Raw genomic sequence first — 24,762 nt, 5'->3', positions numbered from 1 at the left:
TATATTGGAAGTTTCTCATTCCCGTCTCTGAAGTGCTCTTAGATGGGGTATTCATTTTCAGTATTAATTGCATAATTCACAAAACAACTAGCAAGAATGATCTTCCCGAAACTTCGTCTCATGTTCTCTAATAAATGTACTTGTATATTAATAAGCGTGCGCCATTGGTAAGCAAAAGTTACGAAAGAGAAAGTGTGCAATCTTCGGTATTTTGGAGGACGGAATTAATAGTTGCAATGCGAATAATAGACGAATGCCAGATAACCGAATGTGTATTTTTGACGCTTTTTTTCAACCGATTACAATAGAAATAAGATACAGAACTATAATTTATATAAATTTCAAATATTTAAGAGGACCGTGGTGGCCTGGTGGTAAGGTCTCGGCTTGTGAGCTGTAGGGTTTCAGGTTCGAGACCCCATTCCACTGAAGAACCGCAACGTAAGGGGGTCTGTTGCACGAAAATTAAGTCAAGGCCGAACGTCCTCCCACTGGTGTGGTGTGGAGAGGGAGGATGCCAGCTCAGGTGTTGTGCTCGTCATCTGAGCGCGGTTCAAAATTACGAGGTCCGTCCCAAAATAGCCCTAGTGTTGCTTTAAACGGGGCTAAACTAAACTAAATTCAAATATTTAAATCATTACATTTCTTAGATATTGTGTTTACATGCTAGCGGAAAATACAGACAGACGGTCTATCCCTCGGTTTTTGGAGTTGTTTAAGCTTATGGTGCCTGTCCAGCTGTTCGAAAATTTCTCTGAATCAATTTCGTTCAAAATTTTATACGAACCCACAAAACTGGAAAAGACTATCTCCCAAATTTCATTCGTCTAACTTAAAGAATTTTTGAGTTATGTTCCCAAAGAGGCAATTCTACGAATTAGTTTGCCGCATTCTGAAATCTCTTTAAACGTGTGAATTCATCAAAATCTCGTGTTCGAAATGTTGGCGATTGTAAAACTTTCTCTTCGTATATTTCACATGCGAGAAAGTAAAAACATAGATGTTTTCAGCACAGTGAAAGACACAGTGCAGTTACATTCGTTCGTGTCATGTGATGTTGTTTTCATGTGAATTCTACGAGTTACAATAAAGGTTCTTGTTTATACAAGAATTATATTTTATTATGTTTATTCTTGTTCATAAAGCACATGATTTCTTCCTACTTCTTTAAATTCATCTCTGTACACTCACAATCGTTTATGTAAGAAATATCTGATAGGAAAAACTCTCCTTTCAAATCCAAAGCTGGAAATTGCAGTAGAAAAATCAAGTAAAAAAGATTATAACAAAGTGTTATTAATTTTGGAGCTGTTCCATAGCGAGTAGGAAGAAATCGTTTATTCTGGAGTTGGACCGTTAAGAATAGGACGCTCCACAAATTGAACAGTGCATTCGTCGCTGCATCCGCAAGGAGAATGCTGGAGTTCTAGCAACATGATGCTATTTAATGCAGGTGACTTGCGAAACAGTGTACTTGGAGCATAAAGAGTTAATTGGGGCCCCACTATTGGCCAGTATTTTCCAAGATTGAAGTTATTCAGGAAAGCAATACCCTGAAATGAAATAAGTTTAATAAATATTATGTAGTAAATCTGAATATCCAGGTACTTAGGTAAATTTTACAGAATATTTAGTTTTACTAATTATTCTACGATTTAATTAACTAAAGCAAAATTGAAAAGCACAACTCGTAGTCTAATGCCTTCTAATTTAGCGTTTATAATAATTGAAAGCAGTGATGCTATGGCAAAATCGTCTCTAAAGTATGTATTTTTGAGATATATTTAACTTCGAAAAATATTAATAGTCGTCTGTAAAATTTATAGTATTTGTTTTCATTTAATATAGAAAATTTCACACATTCTTATAATAGTTAATTCGAAATAATTACTCGAAATCATAAAAGTAGTATATAGCTCATGAGTTTCTGTATTATCTCTAATAGTAATATTGACATTTTATATCACAAATTGTTTGAGATATATGATTTGAGAATTTTTTAATATTTGTTTTTATTAGTAGAGTTTATTCTTAAGAAAGTTTGTCTTATCGTTAAATATCTTTTACATCGTTATATATCTTCAGACGGTGTAGTTTCTATTATTATAGTGGTGGATTTCAAATTTTCTGTGAAGAATGCTCAACCTTAAACGAGTTTCATTTTATTTAATCTTAAAATGCTCTGAACTGAGATTTAAAAGCTAAAATTTCACCTTTAAAAGTTTCACTGCATATAATTTCTGAAAGCTCTTGGCACATTTGAAATTAGGAAAAATGATAATTAAAATTTCATTCAGATTTTGGACTTGGGATTAATCGAATTTTACTTGCCTGCATTTCAATATTTTGATAATTTTCTGTTTTAATAGACTATCCACTTTCAGCGATCAGCTTATTCGCTCACAATATCGCCTATAAAAATATTAATATGCAATATATTTATTTTAAATTTCCCTTTATTTTTTAATACTATTGAAAAATGGAAATACTAAATTCCCATTTGGGAATAAATTTATTACTAATTGTTATATGTGTAAATTTGTAATTGTGTATACTACGAAATAAATGTTAAAGCAAAAAAAAATCAGTTTCGGCGTTAATATTCAGATAAAACAATTTAAATCTTCATTAGTCATTAGGAGTAACGTACGCGATTGAATGATTTGATGTAATAAAGAAATTAATTTGAGTTTCATCATTGCAATAAAAATTTCGTTTCAAATCATATGTCACATTAAAAAAAAATTTGTATGTAAAGGAAATTTATATCATTAGAAGAAAAATTCTTCAGTTTAGTTAATCTTGAGATAACTTAAGACTACGTTTTGAGACATATTTTTCATGGCATAGCTAAAATGAATCAATAAAACCATATTTAAATTTTAATTAGTTTATATTTTAATTCACTTTTGAACCCTGAAAATTGGGCAGTAGGACTTCCTCTTCTCTTGAAAAGCATATGTGTCAAATTTCAGCAAAATCAAACAAAGTATAAAATTATACAAAAAAAACAAACATAAAAAACATTGATACATAAAACAAAAACATTGATACATATAAAAATCATAAATCAATAATAAAGGAGAAACTATATGCAAAACAAAAGGTAAATCAAGACTACCATTGCTGTTGCTCATTAGGGAATGAAATCAATTTAGATCATAAAATTTTATATATATATTTTCTACAAACAGTGTTGAAAAATTAAATAAATATTATCCTCAGCCTCAAATAATATAATAGACCAATGGGAATAAAACGGAAAAACTGAGATGCAATATAAATAATTTAAACTAAAAGTATGTAATAGACCAATATTAATCAATTTAATTACAGTTAATTTAAAATATGTTTCCATGCCATTAAATATAAAATATGTTATACTCACTTTATGCCATCCATCCAACTTTAGGAATGAATCAAAAATTTGTGAATTATCTGGAATACTAAATCTTCCACAATATATGGCAGGAACTGATACTGAATCAGTTTTTTGATATTTGTTTTTCAGTCTATTTATTCTCTCCATCGAATCATAATCCAGTGGGATGGGGATCATTGTCCAATTTTCAAGTGTTTTAGAACCGAGAGTAACATTTTGAAAGATTCCCTGTCAAAGAGTATAAAAAAATTAATCATCTCAAAATCTTTGCACAGAAAATTGAACATTCTTATTTTAATGAAAAATGTATTTATACTTAAAAGTATTCTTAGATTTTCTTTAAACAGTATTAAAAATCTTTAATTAAATTAGCTCTAATTTCTTTTTTTTTCAAATAGTAATTAAAAATTCTTAGAATTTCAATAACACATTTTGATCGTAACAGTCATTTTTAGTCAGCTACAGTTCGCTTTTTTCTGTTTTTTTCATTATTATTTACTTTTGAAATATTTTAATTCCATTAATAAATTTCACATAGTATAAATGCACTGTGGAAAGCATATTCATGACACAATGATTGTTATCATTGAATCATTTGGAATGAATGTTGTTGTTGAATCAGGCAGAAACGAATGTTTGTTCTTTAAATTGATTCTTCGCCTACATCTAATGGAAATAAAATACTAAGGTAAGAAAAAAGAAATATTCATATATTTCTGCAAAGAAATATTTCAAATCGAATCTAGCGAATTACACTGCAGTGGGGACTCATTTGTTAAGGCCACGGAACTGCAGCAACCCCTTAAATTACACTTTTTCTGTTGCATTTTTATTTATTTTTTTAAATCTAAATCACTAATTTCTCTATTCAGGGAGTTGGCGCTCTGTGCCTATTTTATCACTCTAAATGTCGACTGATCAACAAAAATTAGAAAAAAAAAAACATGAAGAGGATAAAGAAAATAAATCAACTACAGTAGACTCCCGATTATCCGCGCCTGCCGCACAAAGTTTTTTTTTTTTTTTTTTTTTTTTTTTTTTTTTTTTTACTGATTTTTTCAAAAAGGTGCAGTTTTACAGTTATGCTTTTGTAATTACATAATACATTACAGTATTAAAACAGTGCATATATATTAATTTTTCTGTGTATCCTTGACGCTTCTAGTAAGTACAAAGCACTTTTCTGTTTTCATTAACAAAATGCATTTTAGGTTCGTTTTGAGTGATATACTAAAATATTAAGCGTTAGTTAAACATTTCCTGCTGTTTATTTTACGTTTTATTGTACATAAAACGATTTTTCAAAGTTGAAATGACTGTTTTCTTTTTTGCTATACCCGTTTTTAGCTTTTTTCGGATTATCCGCGATTTTTGTTATCCGCGGCGGCCGCACCACCCAATTCCGCGGATAATCGGGAGTGTACTGTAGTTCGAAAAAACGGAGGTCGAAGCTGGACGTCTGGCAACCCAAGAAAGCCCGCTACGCACGCAATTGCTTGACTAATTTGAAGAATAAAACCAACTTTTCATTATTTGAATTTAGAAATATCAGAGTTACAATTCCTATTCCAGGCGTTTTTTCTTTTCTTTTTCTCTTTCTGCTTTCTCTCATTGGCCCATTAATGAATTTCAGTTTCACTTATTGTTACCTCAACTGAAACTTATTTGGTTTACTGAATATGCTTTTTCTTTTATTAGAGACTAGTCGCCTTTAGAGACCAGCTGATTCGCCACAAATATTGGTTGTATTTAGTCTCAAATAAATCTCACAAATATAGATTCACATCTAGGATTCCGTCAACATATTTTAAATAGTCAAACTGTCAAGGCATTAAAGATGAATTATTTTACTAATCTTGCATATGTTTTGTTTCTTGTGTGCATGGACTTTCCTAATGGAACCAGTTCCTGACATCACAGCGCTATTAAAACCGCAATTCGTCTGTCTTCTAACTTTCGTAGTATTGCAGTTTTTTTCTTTATCATGTAAACTACACATATCTTTACCAGAATCCTTTAGTTGTCAACATCAATGAATAAAAATCACGTTATTAAATACTATTTGACGAAATAATGGAAGCGGTTTAAATTTCTGAGAAACAATGCAATCTGTTGTTGAAAATCAAAAAAAAAAAAAAAAATGCCTTTAAAATAATTTTAATCTTTGCACAGCTATCAAATTAAAATCATAGCAAAGATAATTTTTTTTTAATTTTAAGATAATGCAAAAATAGTTGTGTGTAATATTTATGAAAGTAATAATAACAAAGCATCAAAATTTGCTAAATTCTTAATTAATTAAAATCCTAGTTAAAACTTCATAAAAACAGCTTCGAGGTGCCTTTCTACCTTCCAAAGTGCATATATATCATGTTTGGTAGCTCTAGGTCAAATGTTCTGGCCTGTATAGGACCAACACACACACATTCATCTTTATTAGCAGTAAAGATTGCTTTTTGAAAAAAAAATATGGTAAATAAATTCCTAAAATGTTATTTAGAAGAGAATTTTTATAGAGAGGGATCTTGTTATTAATGATAACTTGTTAATCATGTTTTTATAGCGATGGATCAATCGTTATTAACCATTTTTACATGTAAAAAATTATGAATTTTGCAGATCTGTATTTTTACAGTTTTTACTCAGCAAAAGATTGAATATAAAAACTACAAATAACTGTATGTCAAATTTGAACATTGTTCAAAAGTCTCCAAACAGGAACACCAAGCGAAAATTTAACATCCAAAAGTATTCTAAGATTGTAGCTGGCTGTAATGTTTTAAAAGAAGTTTTTTTTTGTGTGTGTTCACTTTCCGATGGAGATGATGCATAGGCTGTTGATGGTGTGAATGATTTGTATCATCTTCCAGAAAAAATAAAAAAAGGCTTGAGCATTGTAAAAGACATTTAAGAAATGTGATAGACATAGCAATACTTGGCATGAATAAATTTCTTGTATGATTTTGAAATTGACTTATTTTTAAAAGTTATTTATTTATTTATTGGTTTTTACTTATTTTTAAGAATACAATTTCTTGATAAATATATTTATAACGTTACACATTTTTAAAATGATTAACCGCCATTGCTTCAAAAAGATTATGTTCATTATCTAACCATAGGTGATTGAAATTATTTTAGATCAAGGTATTTTAAACTACAGATAGATTTGAAACGCATTAATTTAAATAAGTCAGTGGTAACTATATTCATCAACAAACAATCTGATTATTTTAAAGAGGGAATTAAAAGAGCAGAATTTTCCCTAATTCTGTAGATAAGAAAAGATTTGAGCTTTTATAAATCATGAAAGAATCGAAATAAAATAATTCTATAATTATATTAAATAAGTTTTTAACCTTTCTGTCGTGGATGGCACCATAAGCAACACGTCCTTGGTTCTCAACTAGTATTTCGAGGTCTTGACCTTTCAAAACTTGAACTGGAATACTTTCGACTTTTTGTTCTCGGCTGAGAATTCCTTGCAATACCTTTTTTAAATATATATATATTTTAAACACAATCATAAAACCAAAAAAAAAATTAAATATTGAGAAAGAGCTGATTATTAGTGAAATATTAGGATGTCAATTTTTTATAACAAATATGCATCTAATGCTTGTTTGATTATCTTGTGATATTGAAATATTAGGACATTCGATGCCTTTATATTTAAGGTTCCAGGATAATTATAAGGAAAAAAAGGCCAGCTTCGAAAAACTATATTTCTACAAACAAACAATTACACTCCCATTTGATGAATTATTATATAACAGTTTTTTTGTTGTTGTTTCTTTTGTTTGGTTATATATATTTCAGGGAGAATGCATTATTGAATTACTAGAGTTAGTGCTCATTTTCTGCAAGCATTTTAATAGCGGGCACACAGCATTGGGTGTGCTTAAAATATGTTTGGTCTAATTATGGAATCTCGCTTCTAAATAAATCAAAAGTTTAATACTGATTTCGTCAATTTAACGAAAAAGTCAGGATTCTTGGTCGACAACTTGTATCTTAAGAATATTTGCAACAGAACTTGACACCCCAGAAAAAATATATCCATCAAAGGAGAGTGATCAAATAATACAGGTTGTGGACAATAAAAGTTCCTTGCCGTATTATCGGACAGGCTGCAAAAACAGTGAGATCAGTTTGAATGCCATTGAGATATATTTCGGGTTTCTTTTCACTGTCATATTGATTCTTTTTTGAACTTTTTTATTTATAACTTTACGATATTATTTTTAAAAGAATAAATAAACCGATGATGTTAATTTCTCCGCTTTCTAATTATAATATTTTAAAATTTTGATTTATTTGGAAATTACTCGGTATATTATTATATATTGTTTTGAAAAATAATTTCTATTATAATTTTAAACAAGATGAATTTTGTTCTTTTATATCATAAGCAACAACTAGAATTTCTTTAAAAGTGAAATTTTTGTATTATAAAAATATTTACTAGATTGTTGCAAATGGATTTGCTCGGTTATTACGAACTTCTCAATTTACTATAAAATGAATAATTTCAAAAGAGAAATTAATTCCTTCAGCCAAATATACTTGGGGTTATTTGCTTTCATAAATACAGTCAGACTCAGATTTAAAGAATAACGTGAATGTCACGTGATATACTCAATATTTTTGCGTAGTTATTAATGAATTTCACGTATAGGATAAGAATTTCTTTTCTCCCCGCTCAACGCTGTAAGATGAACTGGACGCTCAATTTACCAAAATATTCAATTTTTGAAACATTGTGAAGCATGGCAGATTGGCAGAAACGAAAAAGTTTTTCATTGACAGGATTAATTTAGTTATATTAACGTCGCGTTTAATGCAACACTGGGGCTATTTTTGGATGGACCTCGTAAATTTGAACCGCGGTCAAATGACGAGGACCACACCTGAGCTGGCACCCCCCTCTCCACACCACACCAGCTGGAGGACGTTTGGTCATGACGAATTTAACGTGCAACAGACCCCCTTACACGACGGTTCTTCGGTGGAATCGGATAACGAACCTGAAACCCTCCGGTTCCGAAGCCGAGACCTTACCACCATGCCACCGCGGCCCCTATAATTGACAGGAGAGCTTACCATTTCGCGGAAATTGTTAAACATTATTCTGTACATACTTTTAAATTTCAAATTATTCATTGCGTAATTATTTATTGTGTTTGTAGCTGCTAAATGAAAGTGTACAATTTTTCACTATGGATTTTTTGCGTAGTTGCTCATTCGGGATAATCTATAAGGTAAATGTAGGAATTTATCATTTTTTGCTTTGAATCTGATATTACGAATAACCCGTGATTTAATTGAAAACTTAGGATAGAAAAACATCTCAAAAGCTCTATTATTTTTCTGTTACAGTGGGACTTGTCTCATACGAAGCCAATGCGACCCCAATTAAAACTTCCGATTTATTCAAAAACTCTAAGATTGGATTTAAAAACAAATACAGCACTAAAACACAAAGATTTTAATTAAAAATGGTGAAACTATGATATTTATCAACTTTATTATTTATGACATTTATCGACTTTATAATTAATATGTAATGAATAAATATTTAATAAATAAAGTGATGATTGTAATTTTATAACTTTTAATAATTTGAATAACTAACCAGCTTTACTTTTTTTTAAAAAAATAATAAAATGCATTTTACATGCAATAAAAATTTAAAATAAATAACTCGTTTTATTATTTCTCATCTGACATATTAACACTTAACACCGCTCCACACCTCCGTTTCTAGAGCTCATATTCAAATTTTATTTTCAAAAAAATAAGAAAACTTTAATTGTTTTTTTTATTCAGGCGGTAAGATCCCCCCCCCCAAATAATGACCTTAAAAATTAGTTATTTCTATCACGATGATACGAAGTATGAAGGTATTTAAATAAGAAAAATAAATCAGAAATTCAGAATTTTAAATTTTTACTTCAATTAACCAAAAAAAAAAAAAAATCGAATTCTAAATGATATTTTTAGTAGTGTAGTAGAAAATTTAAAAAGGGCAATAGAAAATTTGAATTAAATTCGAATTAAAAAGTCCGAATAAGCCAACTTTCATTGTGCTTTTCTAAAAATATTTAGACATGCATACGTACCTTGTTAACGTAAACATGGGCGCGATCGGCGATACCTTTGACAGTTAAAATCACTGGATCAGGCGTTTGAAAGTTTACAGTTGTTCTGTACAGAACAAAACCATACGGCTGAAAGAAAAAATAAGCTAGTTGCTAAAAATTCATTCACTGCATTCATATTTTTTAATATAAATTCATATAATATATATTTTGTGTTTATATATTCTTAAATATCATAATTATTTTTTGTATATTTCAAGTACTTAAAATGGGTGAAATTAGCAGTGATCTAAGTAAAATATTTTTGCCTTCTTTCATAGATGTTTGAAAAAAAAAGTTGACAATTTTTAAATCACCTCAAATTGCTACATAGAAACATAATTTTAGCATGTTATTGATATTTTATTTTTTGATAGATAAAAAGGCCAAATTCTAAAATTATTGATTTAAAAAATTGTATCACGTATGTTTAAGATAATAAGTTAATAAGTAAGTATGTTTAAAGTTAATAATAAGAAGAAAGTCCTTTTGATATTCAAATTATTTCATCTCAGTAAATTCAAGGTATGAAATTTTCAGAAATGGTCTATTTAAATGATTTATCTTATATAAATAAAAGCCATTGTGATTATATACTATGTATGTTTCACATTTTCTCCTAAATAACAAGACCGAAATCACTTAAATCTTTCAGCTTATTATTTAAGACATGAAAAAGAATACAGTAAAATTTTCAGTGCATAAAAACCAATTAAATATTCAACTAATTTGGATATTAACCGAAATTTTGCCGCTTATTTACAGTAGCATCACAGCAAATTATCCCACTATAAATATTTTATACCATTTTAAAATTTAAAATTTTACCTTTTCACTCTTTCAAATTTCAATTCCGTGTAATATTTTCTTCATTTTGTTATAAATTTTTTAAAGTTTAATAAATAACTGAATAGATGCAGACGATTTTAACATAAAGAAATTTATTCATACTTCGTTGCTAATAAAATAGGAATCTTTGAACTATTTTACCTTTATTTTTGTATACGTCAAAAAATATAATTACTAATTAAAAATTAAATTCTTTAAATATTTTTGACATTGTTTTCATTGGTTTTAAAAGAATTCGAAAATTTATTTAATTAGATTTAAAAATATCCTCCGTCATCTTTTTCTACGAAGTAATAAATAAATGATATTGTAATTGAAAAACATATGGTAAAATAATTTTGTGAATTATCATATTTTATTTAAAAATAGATTTAATATTAAATTATTGGACGTAAAAGTATTTTAATCCCTGGCAACGCCGAATACATTATAGCTAGTTACAACTTTATCTTTTTAGTGCGCCATTCAAGGAATTTCTCCATAAAGTTGTACTAGTGAGAACGATGTACTACTATAGAACCTTGATTCATAGTAATGCATCGTAATTCATAGTAATACATTCTAAATAATTAAAGTGTGAGGTTATGAATCTGTTTCTTAAGGATATTTCATAATAATTTTTTGTCTCGTTTTGTTTAGATATCAGATAATAATAAAACATTCTAAATAATTAGTTAAATATCCACAGTTTCTGAAACTTAAGCACTTCTTAACAACATTTACTATTATATTTACTATCACATCCTTTTGTCTCAAATTAAATTATGCTCCATAAGTAAATTTTTTTTCTCTTAAAGTTTTATTAGAAAATAAAATCATACAAAATTTCAAATTCAGATTGAAAGATTTTGAAAACTATGTTAATGAATGAGAGAGCGAATACTGATTTCTCAAGGACATATATTGAAAATTTGTCTTAAACTTTTAAAAACTACTTACATGTGAAAGATCTTCAAATGACAGTGGATATTGTGAAAACACAGAGTAATCAGAGATAGATATCAAATCCCATAAAGACATCAACTGGAAAATTTGATAATGATTTTTTTAAACAAATTCATTGAATTATAAAAATCAGATATAGCCAAAAATTAAAAAAAAATATTAGAAAAAAAAAAGAGAGAATTGAAAATTTTTATCTTCAACTAGAATTTCTAGTACAAAAATACATATAGTTGTTTTCAGATTATTTACCGTCAGACTTTAGAAAAATAAAAAATTTTATAAATGTTAATGTAAATAGGAATGCAGATTATTATTGTTTCTATTGATCACACAAATTCCCAAAACATATAAAAAATTTACTTTGATCAAAACAGAATTAATGTGCCATATTTTGGAAATATGAGAGAAAGTTGAAAGGAGGAATATCCATCATCTTTTATACAATTAAATAAACCGGATCCATGTTTTTGGGAAATCGTAAACAATTAATTCTTTACATCAATTTTTAAACATTAATTTCTTTAATGATCACATTTCACACAAAATAGACACAAAACACGAAGACACGACATTAACGCCCGCGCACCTTAATAGAACAGCATATCATCGCATTATAATAAAAATCGCAAGGCACTATGGGATGCGTACCTAATTAGGTATCGCCATCTATTGTCCAAAAGAGGAGATAGAGTAAGGCAGCTTCTACATTCTTTAATTCAATATGAAAAAAAAAAAAAAAATACTAACCTTTTTCATAGATATTGGAGGAAGCTGCATTTTGGGAGATGGTTGTGGTAATGGGCCTGGCGGTAAAGGAAAGAACTGAAAAAAGAGTACCCAAATGCAATATAAAAACTTATTTTCATTAAGTTATATTATTCAAAAAATTAAATAAAAAGGATATAAAGTAGTTAAAATAAACACAACAGTTTAATTATTACCTAATTTATAAAATCAAACAATTATTAAAAATTATACCGACATTAATTTTGATTAAATTATAACAACTGGGAGTTCAAGCATTGTATCTATTTTTCTTTTGTGCCATTTTATGCATTAAGGAAGAGAGTGAGTAAATTTTAAAAATTCTCTATAGGCATATAGATTTAGTTCACAAATATGTTCTTTGTATAATACTATATTCCAAAAATCTTCATCAAAATTAATCACTCTAAATAAATAAATGAAAAAATATCTTTCAAACTCAAAAAAATTCTTAAGATATGATGGAAAAAGACAAATGTTTTTATTAATGTAGTTTTCCTTATCTAAAAAGTAATGTAGATGTATTCTCAGAATATCCAACGCTTAAATGATTTTTAATTATTAAATTGTTATTGAAATTCTTAGACATTAAGATTTTCAAATTGAAAAACTTTAGTGCATGAAACAAACACAGTAATCTATATCTATCTATCTATCTATCTATCTATCTATCTATCTATATATATATATATATATATATATATATATATATATATATATATATATATATATATATATATATATATATATATATATATATATATATATATATATATATATATATATATATATATATATATATATATATATATATATATATATATATATATATATATATATATATATATATATATATATATATATATATATATATATATATATATATATATATATATATATATATATATATATATATATATATATATATATATATATATATATTAATTAGTTGATCCCTGTTTATCAACTCTTCGACCTCACCCGAGAACATCAACACGCGTTTTGATAAAATTTCAAGCGAACGCTATTCTTGCATCGGTTTGAAAATTTTTTTAAACAAAAAAATTAACGGACAAAATTTTTTACGATGAATTTAAATCGTGCCATATCGATTTTAAAACGAAATCGTCGGAAACGAGAAGACAAGTTCGAATTAAAATGTTCAAGAATTGTTCATAAGAAGATCCAGTCGTAATGAATGAGATAGGGTTAAACGTTTATGTGTACGGAGCGAAGTTTCCAAACTGCAAGAGCATAGTTGTGGGAATATGTAAGGACTCTGTTCCTTTTGCCAGGTACGTTACTGGGAAGTAAATTCAAGTGGCAAATACACAAAATGTTGTTTGGAGCAAGTTTTGGAGCATCTGTTGAATCCTTATGTGTACATTTTGCTTTACATTTTTAATTTCTTTCACTGTTTTATCATATTTTGGAACAAATTGAATCTGAATATATCTGTTGCTAGACTAAAGTGGTTTAGTAGATGGCGAACGGGCGAAGAGAGCTTCCTTCGATCGTGAAGCGATCCGAGAGGAGCTGCATTAGCAGTTCCTAAGGGTTGGAGAGTATAAGCGAGCAGGGTGCGGAGCCCCACCCCCTCCAGTTTAAAACTAAATTAACAGTTTAATCTTCGTTGCGTGCTGACAGAAAATACTTTTAAGAGGAAATATAAAATCTCATATAACTTGAATAATTTTGCACAAAAACATAAAACTTTCTCAATATTTTTATTTTGTCATGATTGACCTAATAAATTTCAAAATACAGAATACCTATTTCTACAAAAAAAAAAGCAAAGAAAATTTGATATAAGCTGAAAATAGGGAAAGATTGATATTTTAAATTTTAGAAACATATAGCAAAAATTAAAGAAATGTGCGATCATTCCTCCTAAAAATGAATTTCAATGTTCAGTGTTACATTTTCCAAAAATGCTTTTGGTAACAGTATATAGTCAGGACGAAAAGATCGTTGGAATTCGTGGAAGGAACTGTAATGAAAGTTTGAATTCCAATGTTCCCTACGCACGTTCTGATGGATTTATCTTCAAATAATATTCTGGCTACTCTACCCTCTTTATTTTCACACTATTAGTATTATGGGGCAATAATGCAGCATGATATAAAAACACATTACTATCTATGAGAAGAAAAATTCTACCAATTTGACTCCCCAAAGAACTTGCTTGAATTTCAAGAATTTTATTTCCGTAGACTTCAGCATTCATAGTTGAAACGGTAAAAGCCTTTATGTCAGTAAGATCATTTAAAATGATACCTTCTTACATTATAATCAGACTTCATTAGTTCCTAACACTTTCATAGATATTTTCAAACTTCTTCAGATTGGAATAATTCTCCACTAAACAATAAAAATTGTTTGCCATCGAGGTGTACTCAACTCCATCCCGTGGTACTACTATCACGATAATCACTGCACTATTTTTCCTAAATAAGTAGGAAACAAAACAGGATTTTCCTAGCAAATAACCTTATTTTATGAAGCCTATCACTCACGGTATATCTTGATAGTCAAGATTCAGCGGCTTCAGCTATTTCACTTACAGCCTGCCCTAACAACCATTGCCTATTGCTTTTGGCAATCGTTGTCAGATTTTGGTGCTAAAGGTCTGTTTGGCACGTTTTTTTACTATGCCCTAATTGTTTTTATACCTCGTCAGAATCTTTAAACTTTTTTCAGATTTTAAACATGATGCTGTGGGACATTTTGTCTTTATAATCCTACATTAATATTTGATCTGCTTTCATTCAAACAAATGGACGCCATTTCTCACAATTCATCATATTCTTTCTCAACAACATTTTTCCCTTGCTACAATCGAAAATTTTAACAAACCTCTAATAATAATTTAATTCAAAGTAGAATTTTATACGTCCATTTTCACTTTTCACATATAAAGAAAGAACGAGTGCAAAAATTGTTTATTTCTATGTAACTAGCATGAATCCCGCTGGAGTATATATTACTCAGTGACGTTAATCGTAGACTTTAAATCAGCTACATTTAATGGAACCTTTGATATAATTAACGTAAAAAATTTTAACCAACACATTTTTGTTAATTCCTTATTATCTGTAGTTGTTCATTTAATTTTTTCTAACCAATGTATATGTACGTAATGTTTAATTTTTTCTAACCAATCTGTTTCTTCTCTAAAGTTTTTTATTTTGCACAATTTTCGGTATTTTGTTGAATGTTTTTCATCCCCAGTTGTTTCATCCCAGTTTTCAGCCATGATTTCAGGGTTGTTGAAGAATCATCTCCACCCCAACTTCTCCAGGACTTCTTCGATGAATGCCTATTAATAAATTTCTTAGTTTTGGCATTTGTTTTTTTAAATGCATTCCCTGGGCTTTTTCAGAGATGTCAGGAATCCTTTTCCCTTCGGAGTTATAGTTGATGTTAGCTTCCCAGTGATTTTCTCATAGTGCAGTGTTTAATTTTCATCTTAAACTTTCTTTTTCGTATCGAATTTTTTTTCGCAGTTTTTTTTTATGTTGTCGTATGTCTTTCATTCCCAGCTGCAGTTGATCTCAGTTTTCCAACCTTTGCCTTTTTAGGGCAGATTCAAATTTTTACATTCTTTTTTCTTGAAATTCTATTTCTATGATGATTCAGAAATTATGGAAGCTTTTCCATCCCAGCCCTTTCATGATTTCCGTAGTTCTAATAAATGAGTATTACTTCAGTTTTTATTTTTAGCATTTTTTAAATGCATACCTGGAACATTTTCAGAAATGTCATGAAATCCTTTGCATTTATTATTATTGTTGGTCTGGGCATCCCAAGGACGATCTATTTGTGCAATGTTTAATTTTTGCGCTCATTCTAGAAAATACTTCTAAACATTTTCAAAGATGTTGTAGAATTTTTTTTGTCATACCCTCCTTCAAAATGCCGTTGCATGATAGCTATTTTTTTTTTTTGGTAATATCTTTATTTTTATATTTAATCTGTAAAAATGATGTTTTTATATTTCTTTCATCTTTCTTCCTTTCATATTTTGATGGTTCTTATGGATTGTTTTTCTTTTCTATTTATCGAAAATTTTCGCTGTCCGACTTTTGCATTTGAAGACTGTTCCGAATTTTTCCATTTTCTTCCCTCGTTAAATTCTATTTTTAGAGCCATTTTAGTAATGTCATTGCCTCATTTTAATCCCGCTTTTTAAATGATTTTCGTACTCCTCTGATTGCCTTATTGTCCTATGATTGCGCAACATTATTGATCACTAGTTTGAAAGAGTATCATGAAGAATTGTAAAGGTTCTTGCCTTTTTCTTCATCCGACGATTTTTTTTTATAATGGCATATTTGTTTGTAATGAAATTTGATTCTGCATATTGTATAAAGGTCATTCATCAAATACATCTGTACCAATAAATCTGTTCTTATAATTTTTCTATAAATATGCGCTATTTATTCGAATTTTTTTTCTTATTTCTTCAGGAATCTCCTTTTAAGTTTTCTGAATTTTCGCCTGAAGAAAGGCAATTCTTTTTCTTTTAGTTTTATTTCCCGCTCTTTCTGCCAGTTTACAAATACTTCAGTATATTTATGTTTGTATATGGGTGGTTCCTCCTCTTCCACTTCTTGAATAGTAGTGAGAGTGGGTTCAAATTTTAACTGGTGTCTTATTTTCATATAATTTTGATGCTGGCGTGCCCAAAATGACATAGACGAAAAATGTAAAAATTTGAGAAAATTATCTTCGTTGGAGACATTTGAGCATGAAAGGGTTTGAGTTTCTTGGTTTACTTGTTTTATGTCAGCGGGAATTTGTACAGCTTGATTTTTAGTAACTTTTGCTTCAGTTTGTGAGGAGGCATCCAGTTTAATCCATTTTTCCTTTTCATTTTTGATTTTCATCAATAATTCATCATATTTATTTCGTTCTTTGGCCAATAAAATAAATAAATAGCAACAAATACTAAGAGGCAAGCAATAGAATATTTCTCCGAATATCACAAATTTGAACAACCACCATAACCATGGCAGTACTACTGCCCATGCTGTAATTACAGCTACCTCCATTTCAAGTCGCCTAGAACTTCAGTGCTTTAAAAAAAATTATAATTCACTTAAAAGTGATATGAATCAAGAAACTCACGCAAAAATAGCTTCGCAAATTTTTTTTCACAAAATATTTCTTCAATATAAATATCCGCACAGTAAAGTCATAAATTCACTTTTCTGGTTTTAAACTGATAATAAACGAGTATTCGTTTATTGTTAATTTACATTGATTGTAACAATAGTGCAATAATTGCAATTTAACAGTGATGTCCTTACTGTTAGTTGATAGTATTGTTAAATCACAATTGTTACATTACTTATTTCAGTAGCTTTTAGTGAAATACTTCTTTGCAAGAGTACATATTTCATATTTGGATGCTTTGTTTAGAAATATTGTCGCCTGAAACTAAACTTTTTTCATTTGCTGTCTGAGATAGGGTATCATAGATTAAAAATTCTATATAACTATTAATAAATAAATTCAAGCAAACAAAAACTTCAAAAACATATTCGAAATTTGCAAACACATCATTAAATTCATAGATTCATTTGAATAAATAAATTAAATTGATTTGAAATTTCAATAACTTCAAACATTTGAAATTTCAAGACATTTATAAAAAAAACCCAGCAATTTTTAATTTAGGTGTTATAAATAATTTTCTCTTTTTTTTTTTTTACTTTTTTTCTTTAACACAGCATATTTTATTTTTGTAATGTTAGAAAGAAATTTTGTGATAGATCTCTTAATTACTTCTGCAAGTACAAGATGTTTAACATTTTGCTAAGATATTGGATCCCAATAATAAAAGAATGTTTATTTACACAGAACCTTAATTTCAAAGCTGATTAACTAATTTAAATGTCTGTATGATTTTTCTTTTGTTCTTAGAGACAAATCAATCCATAGTTACAAACTGCGCTCGAGTGATATTTTAGATACCAGCTATAAATATGTAATATCTTATTTATACAGATAGCAAAAATAACGGCTGTTATTGAAAGGACAGCCCATGATTAATTTATTTGAGAAGCTGCGTTATTAAGGAAGATAGCCTGAAGTTTTGTTTTTTGAGGTAAATGAAAATTAATGTGTTTGCATCACGTGGTATTGTTTTCTCTTTAACTCTTAACCGATTCATTAGGTATTAAATAACACAGCCAAAAATCTATAATATTGCTTCCCAGAAAATTTGATACCTGGTATCTCCTGAAAGAAAGTTTTGCAAATACCTACAGCGGGTGCTGAAAGTTCAACCTTAGCGACAAACTTGGCGAAAATAAAGTACCTAGGATTTTCGAGAATCTCTATAATAACTGCATGAGGGCTGGAATTCATGCTTTTGTTCTATAAACTCTATATGCTTTGTCACAACCGTATAGAATCCAGAGAGGCGAAGTCACTTGAATCAAGAGACATAAGTGGTTGAGCTAAGTCTCCCTCTTATGAGTATTGTTCAATTGCGAGTTCATTCTGTACGCTTTCTGCCGTTATGGTTTTTTTTATTACTAACTTGCTGTGCCGTTTGTGTACACCCAAGCTATGTTTTTCTTTTCCGTATTCGTACCCCCGGGGGGCACCTCGAATTGAGGATGAGATGCTTCTGACATGGTGGTTGGATCTCGCCACCCTGGAGGGTACACTAATAGGTGGGGGATATGCCTCCTCCCATCGATGACGGGACGTATTTCCTTCGGGGAGGGTTGTGACGGCCCTTAGGACTCAACCACAGTTCCCGCCAATGTTGCTGTTGCGGCGGTACGGTCATTCAGTTTTTTTAGTTTAAATCCGTGTGCCTTCGTGGCGGGTCGGAGAGTTAGATGGCTGACTTGTCACATTTCTTTTTTTACAGAAAAAAATTATCCCTAATAGTTTTATTGAATCAAAACTTACTTTGCCAATGGCTTTTCGAATTGCATAATATTTGCTCGTGGGATCTCCAGCTTCATTTAAAGGAGCATCAAAGTCATAACTTGTTATTATCGGTTGAAAAGTACTTCCAAGGTTTGAACCTAAATAAAATGGGAATTTAGCAATTTATAGATAAAATTTATTCAGAAAATATTAACTGAAATAAATGTTTAGTAATTTACTTAAAAGAAAATTAACTTCCTTGAATTTTCTTTAAGGATAAAATTATTTCCTTAAGGTACTTAAAATTATTTCCTTAATTTTAAAGGAATGCTTAATTTCTTATATATGGTATTGCGCTTGCTTGTATAACTAACAGAGAATAGTAATGATGTATTTTAGAAAATTATCTCCTCTAATCAATAGATTTGGTTCCACATTTAATGTAGTTTTGCAAAATGGCGATCTTTATCATTTATCATTATTTCATCATTTGGTTAGAAAAAGCCAAATACATGTTTATTCGCTTCTTTCTTTCTTTTTTTTTCTTTTTCTTTTTCCTCTTCTTTTCCGTCTATCTTGTGCTCATCCAACTAGTTAGAAAACTCAGTGTTATAGGCATCTGTGGCGCAGAATGGCACGATGTTAATCTTTTTGCTGTTGTTGTTATTGGAAGCAGATTCTTGTTTCAAATGCATAAAAAGTTAGAACGCGTTATCATGGCCTCTTTTCTCTCTCTCTCTCTCTCTCTTTTTTCCTATGATTGTGTCACAATAAGCAAGCGATTTTGGTTATTGCTTATAAGTAAACCCAATATCTTCAAAATTGTAGAGTAAAATAAACGTTATCCTGATTGCCAACGGGCGAACAGACGAACAATAAAAATGCGATTCAATGGGAAGAAAGGTTCATTTACCGCTGGCATTGCATATATATGTTAAATATATTAAAAAGATCTCTCACCTACTGCAAATCCAAAATTTGTACCACCATGAAATGGGTATCTATATAAAAGAAAGATGCCATTCAATTTTTAAAACTAATAATTGAAATATGATAGATGATTTAAGATATAGACCTAGAATAAAATATACTATATATATATGAAAAATTAATTGAAAAGTACTTAAATTTTCGATGCTGGCAACTGTTATAAATGGATCTGAGGTGTCCCCCGGTGGGAACTACAGTTTTGATATAAATAGTTTCATAAATTTATGATGATATAACATTTTGAGTACGGAAATTTATAAGATAAATAACCATGCATTAAATTTTAATAGCCCTTATGATGCCATGGAATTTAATTCCATTAGAACATTTCATATATAATGAACAGATCATATATAAATTAATTAAAGTAATGCAACTTTAATGCATCACAGTTTCACGGCATTTTTGGTATGAAGTTATGTCTAAACGATTTAATTGGAATTAAACCAATATCCCTGGCGAAGCAGGTAGTCAAAGTGATTAGTATATATTTTCTTCTTAAACTGCATCATAATTACAACTTTTCTGCCTCGGAACAAGGCATGAATATCAGTATTATTTTTGTAACTTAAATTTCTGTTAAATAATTTATTAAAATAACAATGAATGAAAATGGCTTTTTGTTCAAACAGATATAGAAGTCGTTTAATTAGGAAAATAATTCACTAGACCAGAATGTTTAAATTTCAGTGTGTTTTGATTAAGGAATGTAGATTGTATTTTGAATTCTCAAATAATTCTCTATCTATCTAAATTTTAGCTTTTTTTTCCATTGTAACGTATTCTAAAAAATCTTATCCAAATTTTTTGAAACTGACTTCAACTTTCTCTTGATATTTATTGAAAATTCTCTATCGCTCGGTTTAAGTTTTAAAGAAAAATTTAACCCTTACTAAAAAAATACGTCCTATTTTCATCAACCAAATTCAGAATTGAAAAAGAAGTAATGCAAATATTATTACTAAAATGGAAAATTTAAGAACTTTCATCAATTTTTAAGACTTTTTAACATTTAGATAAATATAAATTATGTTTAACAAACGGAATATTTAATATGTATTACTGATTCAATAATTACCTGAGGTTTAAACCTTCCGGTCAACATAAATTTACCCTGTTCTTCTAAACAGAATTTAAAATAATATCTTCACATGTTCTGGAAAGTCACAAATTTCCCATGTGCACTCTCAATAAATAATATTGTTTTCTATAAATTCTCTTTTTTTTTTCTCGTCTTCTTTCATTAGAAAATATGCTGCAATTTATAAAATGTGTAGTAAAATACTTGTTTTGTCAAAATGTGCAATAAAATACTTTCATATCTATATCTTTATTACTTTATATATTAATTGTAATTTAGAGCACCAGAGTACATACAGAATTATATATGTACTCTGGTGCTCTATCTGCTGTAGATATAAATAGATAAGAATTATGAATTCAACCACTTTGACTTAATTTATCATATTTCTGAAAAAAATGTCAGGTTAAATTATCAATATTTTTATTTCTAGATAAACTGTGTTCTTACATATTGACTGATGCGTTTGCTTTCAGCATTTCTGTGAGGGTTTTTACAACTGCTTCGGTGGTGGCCGTAGAATGTGGTTGACCCCAGTGGTCCATCCAGCCTGGATAGAACTCAGAATTGACTAGAGGTCCGGAAGTTTGCGTCCATCGTAGCATTTCAAAATTATGTGTAACATTGACTCCTAGAAAATTCAAATTCAAATATTTTAAGATGTTTATTTTTCAATGAAGACCTTTTACGTAGTAGGTGATAAAAATTCATAGAACGAAAGTAAGCAGGGAAATAATTGGAAAAAAGCGAGGAAGCAAAATTTAATTACAAAATGGCACAGTTGAAGTGCAATTACACACAAATGCCTTAGAAAAATATTATTTCAGCTTAATAAAGTAATAAATTAATACTGATGATATATTGATTATTGTTTCAATCTAAAAAACTCTTTATAATGATATGTATTAATATGTTTGTTTGGTCTGAAAGTAAATTTTCAATTTTTCATTCATTTGGGGATTCGAACTCTTTATATAAAAATTTTGAGCATATTTTTTCTTACAAGTTGATAAACGATGTTGTACATTAATTTTAAGTAGTTTAAATTTTAAAATATATAGGAAAGAAGCCAAATTTAGGGAAATTTTACCCCTAGCAAAACTACTTCACAATACAAATACAGTTAAACTATTTGTGGTTGCTTTCGCACTTTTCATGTGATTGGAGTTTGTAACCAATATGCCAACCCAAATAATTAAACGGAGTACTGTATTAGCAATTTTTCGTCGCGACTATATGCATAATTCCTAAATAATTATTTAAAAAATTAGATTTCTTTTTAGCAAATAATTTCAAATAATAAAGTTAGTTTTTCAAAAAAATTGAAATTTATTTCTGCTTTTGTTTTTTACCTCGAAAATAATATTTATTTTCGAACCAGACATTTTTATTCTATTTATTATTTTAACAAAAATCTTTTGCATGATGTATTTGTTATCGTTTGGTTTTATTTAGTTTCATCATTTCTTTTATGGTTGTCTCTTTGTTAGGATTCTTTACTAGGATTTCTCATTTCGAAAATATTTTTCTTCTTCTCTTGCCTATGTTTCATCAAAATGTTAGAAAAACAGTGTAAGTATATTAGCCTTTTTCCAGTTTCATACATTGTTCCTGTTACTTTGATCCTTTTTTCTGTTCTATTCCAATTATCAACATGCTATTCTAATTATCAACAAGCTAGTGATGCTTACATTTTCCCGCTGTGTTATTATTATTTTTACTATTCAACTGGTCACTTTTGGTGACCAGCTGTTTCACAGGGACAACTGGTTATCTTTAATTTCAGTTAAATTGTTTATATATAATCTCATATTCATCATACTGGGAAATTGCCAGGCATCGCAGATGTGTTATTTTAATTGTCTTACAAATGCTCCACTAATTATTTATATATGAAACTTTTAAAGTTGCATCATATCCTAGCGTTAATAGAAATGTAAATGTTTGTCTATCTATCTTCTAAATTTCTCGGTATTGTAATTTCACTTTTTTTTTTTTATTTGTCCGGCAAACTACACAGATATTAATGAATTAATGAATTGCTCAACTCGAGAGAAGAAAATCATCTTAATTACTCGCTTTAGTTATTTCTTTAAAGAAATGAACTTTTTCGTAACATTATTGTTCATGACGAATTAGCAAGAGAGCCGTTAATTCAGGAAATTAATTTTTTAAAAAGTGCAAAGAAAAGTGTTGTAGAGCAGAAAAAATTCATTTATAGAATTGCCAGATTACAAAGAAGATTTGATATTAATAATGCAAACGATTTCAAAAAGTCCATGCAGATGTTTTTAACTAAAACAAAATATTAAATTATTTGATAATTCTTAATAAATTTCCTTTATTAAGAATTGTCAAATAAATTATTTGGATTCCTTGAAGAATATCCTTAAAATGTTTTTTTCTATTTTTTTAAAAAGTATTTTAATTATGCAAAATTAGATACAAATTTTAATTAAATTCTTTAAATCAGTTATTAAGTAATTTTCTTTTTATTTTTAGCTCTGTTCTTTCTCATACGAAGTTGGTGTGTGTGTGTGTGTGTGTGTGTGTGTGTGTGTGTGTGTATGTGTGTGTGTGTGTGTGTGTGTGTGTGTGTGTGTGTGTGTGTGTGTGTGTGTGTGTGTGTGTGTGTGTGTGTGTTTCATTTTATTTGCCATTTTTTTTCTGTATTTTTCCAATTTTTAGATTTGTTGACCATCTTTTTTTTTCATTTTACCATGTTTCTTTGTGTAAATATCCATCATTTTAATACGATATGCAGTAAAAAAAATAATTCAGGGACGCCAAAACGGCAATTTATAGCCAAGCGTAAAATGCCTGAATCTATCTTATGAAATTGTGGCAAACATAAATCAGTCAATTTCTGCGCATACGCTGCTTACTGGCCGTATTCGCCAAATTGAAGAAGTCGCGTTATAGAACGATTACAGTTATTTTTTAAAATATATTTTGCATTTAAAAAATTAATATGAAAGAGCATTGCCATACCCGATCCAAAATCTATAGTGGACAGAACCTCGTCAACTTTTCCACAGGTGAGAAGTTTACTCGAAGATCCATCCGTAGTAAACAAAACAACATTGTTTTTCAGTGCTTTTTTAGCAAATTCCCTTAAATAAGATTTGTATTCGGCATCACATCCATAAGATCCATATTCGTTTTCAATCTATAAAAAAATATTCTTTGAAATATTTTTACTCAATTAAAATAGAAATATTATATATTTCTTAAAAATCACCTGAAGTGTTATTATAGGTCCTCCGTTGTTATATAGGAAGGGTTCGATTAGTGGAAACAACACGCTAAAATATCTATCAACATACTTGATATATTCTGAAAGAAAAAAAAAACAATTTTACATTAGCATAATATTTTAATAGATTGTCTCTACTCACACATCAGTATCTTTAAGAGAATTTTAAGTATGAAAAAAAAAAAGGATTCAGTAAAATAAAAACTTTTTGACACGAAACAAAACATATTTAAAGCGCCAGCTAGTTCATTGAAAATAATTTATCATATCAGAGATAGGTATGCATATAACACGAACATAGAATATATATATATATATATATATATATATATATATATATATATATATATATACACAAACAAACTATCATACGAATTTTAGATTGTTTCAAAAAAATTTCTGTACGGTTGCATTGAATCAAAGCTTCGCATAGAGCTGTAAAATATTATTAGAAATATTTTGG

At 28.9% G+C, this 24,762-nt stretch overlaps 1 protein-coding gene across 1 annotated transcript in view; it reads right to left on the bottom strand.

The window, feature by feature from the left end:
* Positions 1–1,112: 1,112 nt before the first annotated feature.
* Positions 1,113–24,762, bottom strand: part of LOC129974891 (beta-galactosidase-like) — a 37,615-nt gene continuing 13,965 nt past the window's right edge. The window contains exons 5-15 of the mRNA XM_056087667.1: positions 24,285–24,379; positions 24,035–24,212; positions 21,494–21,674; positions 19,933–19,973; positions 19,012–19,130; positions 12,064–12,138; positions 11,311–11,394; positions 9,505–9,612; positions 6,742–6,873; positions 3,389–3,610; positions 1,113–1,553 (exon numbers count right to left, since the gene is read on the bottom strand). Coding sequence (XP_055943642.1) covers positions 1,338–1,553; positions 3,389–3,610; positions 6,742–6,873; positions 9,505–9,612; positions 11,311–11,394; positions 12,064–12,138; positions 19,012–19,130; positions 19,933–19,973; positions 21,494–21,674; positions 24,035–24,212; positions 24,285–24,379 — 1,451 coding nt within the window. The 3' untranslated portion in view covers positions 1,113–1,337. The remainder of the gene's footprint in view (positions 1,554–3,388; positions 3,611–6,741; positions 6,874–9,504; positions 9,613–11,310; positions 11,395–12,063; positions 12,139–19,011; positions 19,131–19,932; positions 19,974–21,493; positions 21,675–24,034; positions 24,213–24,284; positions 24,380–24,762) is intronic.

Source organism: Argiope bruennichi, chromosome 7 (genome assembly GCF_947563725.1).
Source record: "Argiope bruennichi chromosome 7, qqArgBrue1.1, whole genome shotgun sequence".
In the NCBI taxonomy this organism is placed as follows: Eukaryota; Metazoa; Arthropoda; class Arachnida; order Araneae; family Araneidae; genus Argiope; species Argiope bruennichi.
This window is presented reverse-complemented; position numbering and strand designations above follow the sequence as displayed.